Source organism: Macadamia integrifolia, chromosome 4 (assembly GCF_013358625.1).
Source record: "Macadamia integrifolia cultivar HAES 741 chromosome 4, SCU_Mint_v3, whole genome shotgun sequence".
NCBI lineage: Eukaryota > Viridiplantae > Streptophyta > Magnoliopsida > Proteales > Proteaceae > Macadamia > Macadamia integrifolia.
The window spans coordinates 35,547,474-35,556,499 of record NC_056560.1 but is presented as its reverse complement, the minus strand read 5'-3'; the positions used below and the strand labels follow the sequence as shown (position 1 = coordinate 35,556,499).

At 40.7% G+C, this 9,026-nt stretch overlaps 1 protein-coding gene across 1 annotated transcript; it reads left to right on the top strand.

Moving 5' to 3' along the window:
• Positions 1-234: 234 nt before the first annotated feature.
• On the top strand, positions 235-8,417 carry LOC122076800 (probable serine/threonine-protein kinase PBL17). Its single transcript, XM_042642366.1, has 6 exons — positions 235-772; positions 1,665-1,975; positions 5,019-5,154; positions 7,023-7,159; positions 7,572-7,695; positions 7,784-8,417. Exons 1-6 carry the CDS (start codon positions 721-723, stop codon positions 8,377-8,379), a joined length of 1,356 nt encoding a protein of 451 aa, XP_042498300.1. The 5' UTR covers positions 235-720; the 3' UTR covers positions 8,380-8,417.
• Positions 8,418-9,026: the final 609 nt, after the last annotated feature.

Sequence of the window (9,026 nt, the reverse complement as noted above, 5' to 3'; positions counted from 1 at the left end):
ATAAATGGAATAAGACGAAATAATACGTAATTACGTAGTTGCGCCAAGAAAGGATAAAAGAAAAATCAAATTTTATTTAAAAAAAAAAAAAAAAAAAATACCCCAATATACTGCCAGAATTACGAGCCAACCAGCCCCATCCCAACATTGCTCAAAACCGGAATCTGAAGAATTCCTATGGGGGAATGGCATTATTGCAACTTATGTAAATCTCAGGATCTTTCTTGTTATGCCCAGCGAGGGGTTTCACCAGAGTTTTGGCCTTTTCGGCTGCTTCGGAGGATAAAACGGAAGATGGAACGAATCGACACGACACGACAAACGCTCTCCACATCTCAGCCAAATCTCTCCCTTCTCCCTTCTCCCTTCTCCCTTCTCTTATTTAAATCTCTTCAAAAGACACTAGTTTCGGTTTTCCGGTGGCCTTGATCCGAATACGTCTGCCGTAGCCGGAGCTTTGCCGCCGACCCCGTCTGCTGTGTTCAATAAAGCCAGATCTGATCTGAGTGTTTTTGCAGCGGTTGAACGATTCGGAAGAGGATACCCATTATCAGATAACAAAGAGTTGGAAGTTTTTCCTGCCCAGATGCCATCTTTTGAAATATAGTGGGGAAAATATCGTATTGAACCCAGAAGATTAGATTGGTTCTGCTGTTCTATTCTTCTTCGATCTGGAATGGAAGAATAAGATCCAAATCTTGTAGTTTCGTGAGCAGATTGATGGGGAACTGTTTTGCCATTGAAGAAAAGGAACAAGTGACTAACGACACAGGTATTAATCATTAATGTACCTAACTACCCTCATTTCATTTGCATGTGCGGACTGGAATTGAATTTCTTCTAGTTCTTGAGAAATTTAATAATTTTTCATATTTGATGGGTACATATTTGTGCGTCTTGAAGGGTTAATGGGCCTAATCATGGACAAAATGACAAAACATATCTAAATAGAGAATTCTGGAAAATGGGAAGGATTAATGCGAAATGGCACATCCTGTGTGTTAAAGTTACCTGGTCTTCCATATTACCCTTTATATGAAATTTATTTCGCTTAAGTTGATAATGGTTAGGACTTGATAGCAATTCACCAAACGAGTACCAAAATGTGCAAACCTGGAAAGTTAAGGTTTTGCATTGATTTTCTCTGTCTGAACAAAGTAAGAAGAGCATATATTTATTAATAATTAATGTTTCTAGTTAGTCTAGTGATTGTAGCGATAGAAATAGAATTAGAAGTAGAAGTAGCAGTAGAGTTGAAGAAGATGAAGAAGAAGTTTGGGGTTTGGTGTTTGGTGTTTGGTGTTCTAATCCAAACTGCTGTGCCATTCCTCATTTTCTTCCCCCAAAATAAGAATTATTGGACTGTGTCAGGATCCTGCATTTGTATTGTCATCACATCTTGAAAGCTTGCACAACTATTTGGTCTGTGACAGCACTTTTACTGGTTTTGGCAATAGTGTATGTTTTAGTATAATCAATATCTGTTTGTTGGAAATATTAGATTATCATTGTTATCACTTCTGATAGATTTCGTAATGATATTAAGATGTGAGGTAGTGGTGGTGGTAGTACTTGTAGTAGCAGCAGCAGCAATGGCATGAGTTATTCATAGCCAAATAATCTTCCTGGCATCTAACGAATTTTTGATCATCTATGAATTTCAGTTGCTGGATGCCAAGCCACAACTACATCCCCAACGAAGCCAGACAGACCAGTGCCAAGCATTACGGTGATTCCCAAAAATGTCAAAGACCTACTTCTGAATCCTGGATACCATAACGCTGTCATCTTTACATATAACGAGTTGAAATTGGCTACCAAGAACTTCCGATCAGATCAAGTTATTGGTGAGGGTGGGTTCGGAATCGTCTACAAAGGACTTATAGATGAAAACATCAGACCAGGTTTCAAAACCGCACAAGTTGCTATTAAAGTGCTTAACCCAGAGGGGCTCCAAGGCGACAGAGAATGGCTGGTATTTGTCTCCTCTGAATTTTTTTTTTATTTTCAGTTCACTATGTTTTCTTTCTCCCATAGTGAGTACTTGTCCTGATGGTAAATGATGATTGATTTGGAACAATCACTGGTCTATTTAGTTTGTGACTTGTTTGGGATCATCAGTTTTTCTTCCCTTTTCCTCTTATTAAGTTAGAATTATTTTGTTGATGAAGAAAATGTTGAGCAATGCACATAAGGCTATGGTGGCCACTTTGTAGACTTCATGACCTAGAAATATTGATCTATTGTATGTAATCTGTAGTGCTGGAAACAGACATACCCTAAATTGTTTAATGGGAATCCTTTTTTTTTTGGGGGGGGAGGGTGGGGGGTGCAGAGGATGAGTACGTAACAACAGACTATTTCATAAAAATTACTCTTGCCCCACATGTTCTGTGAGCCAGAGGACAGGTCAACCATTTCATCAGGCCAGGCCGGGCCGGATTTCAGAGCACAGGTGGGAATGGAACATCTGATGGGACACAGGCACCCTGATAAATCTCAGCCTCAGGTTCCAGCCGCAGGAACAAGCCCAAAAACCAGTCTAGAACTGCTTTGGGATTCAGCTGCTGTGGGAGACAGCTTGGTCTGATGTGGTCTGGTTCTTGGTTGGTTCGATGGTGCACATTCAATGGGTTCAGATTTCTAATTTTGTGGAGCATATCATAAGAGATAATTTTCATATTTGGGTAGAATATCGGCCAGCAGTTTAATAGATATCTTTCCCAGATTTCTTAGCTAGTTAAGGAAGAGATAATGCCCAGATCATATGGGCCCCATGCCCAGCTGGTGTAGATCAACTAGAAGGTTAATTAGCCATAGCGTGGAGATGATTTAGGGTAGATTTCCAGCCTTGCGTGGAGATGTCTTGGCAGACAAGATATGGAATTGCGTGGAGACGTTTTAGAAGTTTTTTTTTGGTAGGAGGTTACAAGAAAGTTTTTAATTAGTTGTCAGTTACTATTTTGGTTATATTGATAGTTGATAGCAATCTAGGACATTTAATTTTCAGTTACCATTTTATTTATTTCCAAATCTGTAAGTTTTTATTTTCATTATATTGTGTTTTGTAGGGTATTGATCTCCCATGCAAGAGGGTATTTAGAAAGTAGGATTGTCTTTTTTTTAATTATATATTTAGAAGTGCTTCTAGATCTCCCACGCATAAGAGGTTTTGGTTGTAGTTGATTTCCATTATTATAAATAAAGAAGGGTGGGCTGTATTCAGCCTAGAACGATTTGAGCAAATTTATCGGTTCGTTTCAAACCATGAATGCTGTGAGATGCAGTGAGGGGAGAGATTGCTTGAGTGGGTGAGAGGCCCGGGAGAGAGTGAGGTTCAATCCAAACCTATCCTTCTTCTTCTACCTTCTATCTTCTTTTACTTTCCAATCAATTTGTGTGTTTGGTGATCTGCTGCAACCTATAATCGATCAAGATAATCTGCTGTTGCTGACGTCAACATCGATTTGATGCAGTTGGGCATGGGAAGATTTGGGATTAATTTAGTACTTTGATTATTTATTTGTTTCCTTTATTGTTGGTGTAGGGTGTCGGTCAAGTTAATAGAGAGATTTAATTTTAGATTTTAGTTTCTAATTTAGAGTAGTTTCCCTTTTCAATTGGTTTCCTTTGATTGCCTTGTTATTTTCCTCTAAGTAAGCCATGTAAGACGATGAAGGGTTTTTCATTTTAATACAGATTTTGGAATTGAATAGTGAATGACGTTTTGGTTCTTAGAACCATGGCTGCCATGTGTGTTTCTTCCCTTCTCTAATCTTCCTCTTCTCCTCTTCTGTCCCACCTACGTGTTACTACTTCTACCCCTTTTCTGTTTCATTTTCTGCAACAATCCACCAACGTAGGGCTGCTGGAACTCATCCAAAAGGCCTTTGTTCAACCTCTGATTTAGGTCGAAGGAAGCCAACATAGGGGCGACCCTAATCGAAACCTGCAACTGGTCTGCAGCTGCATCCACCGCCAGCTGAGAAACCATCTTGTGGGTTTAGTAAAGCTTCCTCTTGAGACCCTATGCCTGAAATTTCAGGCCTAACAGAGAAGAGCCGAAGGGATCTCTCCTTCACAAGGGGGCTGGGTCTTCCACCTTTGCTGGTTATTATCGTGAGAATGGAGAAGATGACTTCTTCTTTTATTCTTAAGTGACCTAAGGGGTCATATTTACAGTTACCCCCCCCCCTTTCTAGATTTATGTTCTGTTAATTCATTCCTAACTTTGGGTAATTCCAGAATACCCTCCACTTGTAATTTCTATTACGGTTTGTCCCCATCACTTGGTAGTTACACGTTATGTGCACAATTGCTTCTGAAATTACAAAATTGCCATTGCACTGTTAGACTTGAGTCAATTCTTGTTTTGTTGGGCCCATAAGTGATCCGATTCCGATTTTGGAACCCGGATCTGCATCACGACTGGTGATTAACTGGCTGAGATTCTGCTGCTACTGCTGCATTGCTGATTAACAGAACCACAACAGGTTCATTCCATTTAGTTTGATAGGGGTTTTATCGCTGAAACCCTAATCTATTCAATCGCCCACCTGAGCATTAGCTGCTGCTAATATTTTGGAGATCAATATAGGGATCTAGAACTAGAAGTTGCAACTCGATGGCTATTTGAAAGCCATACAAGTTTTTTCATTTGTGTTCTTGAAATCTTTCAAGCCCTTGCCCTATTTCCTGCAATTCTTTATATCAGATTTGGGGATACAGCTTCATTTAAGTGATTTGAGTTCTTGAACCTGCGTTTTATCAACTGCATTTTGAAATCCTGTCTGGGGTAAGGTCATTCGCGATCCAGCCCTACACTACACCCTACACCAGAAAATTAATGGTCCTATCAGTTGGGTTGACCTGAGTCTTTCTGGGAGTATTGTCTAGTGGTTGAACATGATTTCTATGATGCTTTTCTGTGAGTGCTGAGGATGTTTCCTCTGATGTTTTGACACTAGAGTGGAAACTTCATAGTTCCTGTTCACCTTAACTTTGGTATCCTCTTACAGGCAGAGGTCAACTATCTTGGACAACTCAGTCACCCAAATCTTGTCAAACTTGTTGGATACTGCTGTGAGGATGAGCACAGGCTGTTGGTCTATGAATATATGGCCCGCGGGAGCCTGGAGAGGCAACTTTTTCAAAGTAAGTATCTAAATCGCATTTTGGGAACTTTGTCATTAAAAGTAGCACAATGTCTTACTCACTGGAGTACTATCCAACACTGCCCTGGGCGGTGGGACATGTGATGGGTTTTTTTTGGGGGGGGGGGGGGGGGAGTTGAAAGATTAACCTCCCAGACAAGATCCTAAGGTTACCAACTCAGACAGATTAACAGAAAATTAAACTCTCTGATGAGAGACAAACTCTATGAAACAATAACCACTGAAAAGAATAAAACCCCTACAAAATATGGGGTTGATCCAACGGTTAGATATAAAATAATTTTAAAAACAGTGATTTCTGATACTGAGATCAAAGATATGGGAATACTGAAATTAAATCCAATCAGGCCAATAGAACTGAATGAACTTGGGATTGAATCTCTTTGTTAGCAAACTGACACTTATCCCAACGTATGAAAACAATGGTGGGATTCAATGTAATCTTTTAAATACCAGAATTGAAACAGCCAAATTGCAGAAATAGGAGATTTATAAGTAGCAATAAAATAAGATTAACCCAGAATTTGGGTCTAGTTCTCCTCCTAGGAAGCCCTTGGAAACCCCAAAAGATGGGATTAATCTGATCCCCAGATCAGTCTTCGGTGGCAAGGTAATAATGGTGAAATATAACCTCAAAACAGGGATGCTGCATATCAGTAAAGTGAGATCTTGAACGGGTTTAAATAACAGGATAATATCAACAAGGCCTAGTTTGTTTGATGGAGAAAAGAGGAAAAGGAAAAAAGGGGTGGGAGAATGAGGAACTTTTCCTCAAAATTCCAAAAAACTTGGTTGTTTGTTTGCTGGGGTGGGAAGCTTATCATATAAGGTCATTTAATGCAATAGTTGTTGTCTGCTGATGTGGTAGTTAACTTTTCTCACCCCATTCACTTCCAAAGTCCTACCGAAATTGGTAGGACTTGATGGAAAAGTTGTTTGTGTCTATCTCTCTCCTTCTCCTATTTCCTATCTTTCCCATAGGGGTGGACCCCACTAAAAATTACATATTCCAGTCTTTCCTTTCCTTTCTTTTCCTTGTCAACCCAACCCACAATATGTGGGACCTACTTCACAAGTTTCCCACCCGTTTTTATCAGTCAAACAAACGGGGCCTAATACAAACCGCATAACCAAGGATGCAAACTGAAGTCAAACCAGAGTTAAAATTCAGATCAGGTTTCCCACCCAATTCAGTTCAGATTCCCTCTGAATAGCTTCCCACCAGACTGTCTCTCTCAGAGATTGCAGGTCAACGTGCTTCATTCATTCAAATCAACGTGAGAAGCCTTGGCTCTTACAAATAGAAAACCTTAAGTCGATACTATTCTAAATAGGAAAAGTTAAATCATAGTCTAATTAAAAGCACATAGTTTAACTAGGACACTTTAATAAATCAAATTAAACAATTCAAATTGAGACTTAAGTACCCATACTAATAAGCCCATATTTAGGTTGAAATAAGCCCATGAAATGGGCTGGACCATCTGGTCGAGATGGGGGCCTGCTGGCCCTCTTTTCCTTTTGCGGACTTGAGTCCTCAGCTCCTTCTCTGCATCAACATGCCAACTGCAATGCAGGCAGTCTTAGCTTTTCTGGCTACATGGTGACAGACATACCAGGAAAAACATATATCTCTGGTTTGGATTTTCAGATTTCTAGGCACTGATGACATAGGTGCAACAGTAAGGTTGCTCCATTGCGACCTAGGTTGTGGGTTCGAGTTGGGAAACAGCCTCTCTGCAAGCGGGGGTAAGGCTGCGTACATTAGCCTTGTCCATTGGGTATGCCCCTCTATTTAGTTCTATATTTATTTGCCTCTTTATTAGTCCCATTTTATTATGTTGACAGGGGTTTGTGCATCAATGACTTGGTCCACTAGAATGAAGATGGCTTTAGGTGCAGCAAAAGGACTAGCTTTTCTACATGGAGCAGAAAGATCTATAATATACCGCGACTTCAAGACATCGAATATCTTACTGGATTCCGTAAGACATCAGACAACTTGCCGTAGCTTCAACTTTCTGCATTGTGTCTCAACGTTAAAATCTCAGCTTGTTCCATAGTTGTCATGGCATCTAGGTGACCCAATGTGTTGGAGGGGCCCTGGTCGCAAGGCGTCACCCTCAAAGGCGTCTGAATGCCTAGGCATTGCTTTGATGCCTTGACAACTATGGCTTGTTCTACTAAAAGATAGAAGATTGAAGGTTTATACAGAATAGAACCTATCCAACCTTGTGGAATTATCATTCTATAAATCGAGTCCAATGATAAAGAAGATACTCAATCCCAATCCTTGCTGGGCCCTTCAGTTTGTTCCTGATATTCGGTCAAATCTATTCATTCATCTTCCATTTTGTGAGTTCGTCCTTCAATTAATGTTGAAGACATACCTTCCAGGATTATAATGCTAAGCTCTCAGATTTTGGGCTTGCAAAGGATGGACCAATGGGAGACCAGACTCATGTGTCAACCCGAGTGATGGGTACTTATGGATATGCTGCTCCAGAGTACGTGATGACTGGTAAATCATCGCCAAACTAACTAGATCACCTTGAATCTGTCTCTGTAAGTTCTAGTTTATGATCTAATCTGTGTGTACTTGTTTTCAGGCCACCTAACAGCTCGAAGTGATGTATATGGCTATGGGGTTGTGCTCCTTGAGTTGCTCATTGGTAGGAGAGCGATGGATAAAAGCAGGCCAAGCCAGGAACACAACCTGGTCGAGTGGGCACGCCCACTGTTGAACCATAACAAGAAGTTGCTGAGGATATTGGACCCCAGAATTGAAGGTCAATACTCTGTAGAGGCTGCTCAGAAGGTAGCCAATTTGGCTTACCATTGCCTTAGTCAAAACCCTAAGGGGAGGCCTAGCATGAGTCAGGTGGTCGAGATACTTGAAATGTTTCAAGTTGCAGGTGAGAATCGGGAAGATGTTCTAGTGCAGAGTGGAGGCAGACCTGTAACCCTGTATGAGGTCCCGAAGAGTAAACCTGACAACAAATATGCAAGAAAAACAGAAGGTGAAACAGAACCCAAATTGCGGCACAAGCAAAGAGAGGAATTATTTAATAGCAAGAACAATAGTGATCCCCCTACTGAGTGTGATTTGAACTGCTCTTCCCCAAATTTTCAGACCCGGGAGAGAATATCACGTTCTAGAAGAACTGTGAGAAAATCAATGGACAGGGCTGACCTGTACAAGTGAGAACCAAGTCTATCAAATTAAGTAGTTTCTTTTACTTATATTTGATGGTTTCAAATGTTTCAAATTTGTGGGTTGCAGTCTATATACTTTACCTCGTCTTGATGACATAATCTTGTGTCTGCCAACGATAAGAGGGGTCACAGTTTAGATAAGGGCAGAGATCGCTGCCTGGTCACATTGCCCTTGCATCAGTGTGGGGGCCAATGAAAGTGTGTGCAGGAGGCATTATTCATGGATGAGATAGTCTTAAGGGGAAAAGAATGCTCCGACTGTGAAGCCCTTGTGCCAGCACGGGGGAATCTACAGGGGTAGGTTCTTGGGGTAGGTTCTTCTGGGTGCAGGTAGGGGTTACATGACCAGTGAATGTTCCCTTGATTTTGGGAGGTAATTTTACGTGTCATATGTTCAGAAGGAGTGGTTATGTGACCAGGCAGCTTTTCTTTTGCCCTTTTTGATATGTAACAAGAAGCAGCACAAGAAAAAGCAGCAGCAGCATCATCAGCAGTTTAGACTTTAGACACCATCACATATTGGCTGTCGAAAGATAATGAAATTTCCATTTAACTGACTCTGAGAATCCAGAGAGTTTTAGTAGTTGTTTATTTGAGAACTGTACTTAGAGCAGCAGAGAAGGCAAGCTAAATTAG

What these genes read in the sequence shown, in the direction of transcription:
- LOC122076800 (XM_042642366.1), top strand. Translation starts at nt 721, where the DNA reads ATGGGGAACTGTTTTGCCATTGAAGAAAAGGAACAAGTGACTAACGAC. An exon ending in ACAAGTGACTAACGACACAG is followed by an intron (nt 773 to 1,664) that starts GTATTAATCATT and finishes TATGAATTTCAG; the next exon opens with TTGCTGGATGCCAAGCCACA. An exon ending in AAGGCGACAGAGAATGGCTG is followed by an intron (nt 1,976 to 5,018) that starts GTATTTGTCTCC and finishes ATCCTCTTACAG; the next exon opens with GCAGAGGTCAACTATCTTGG.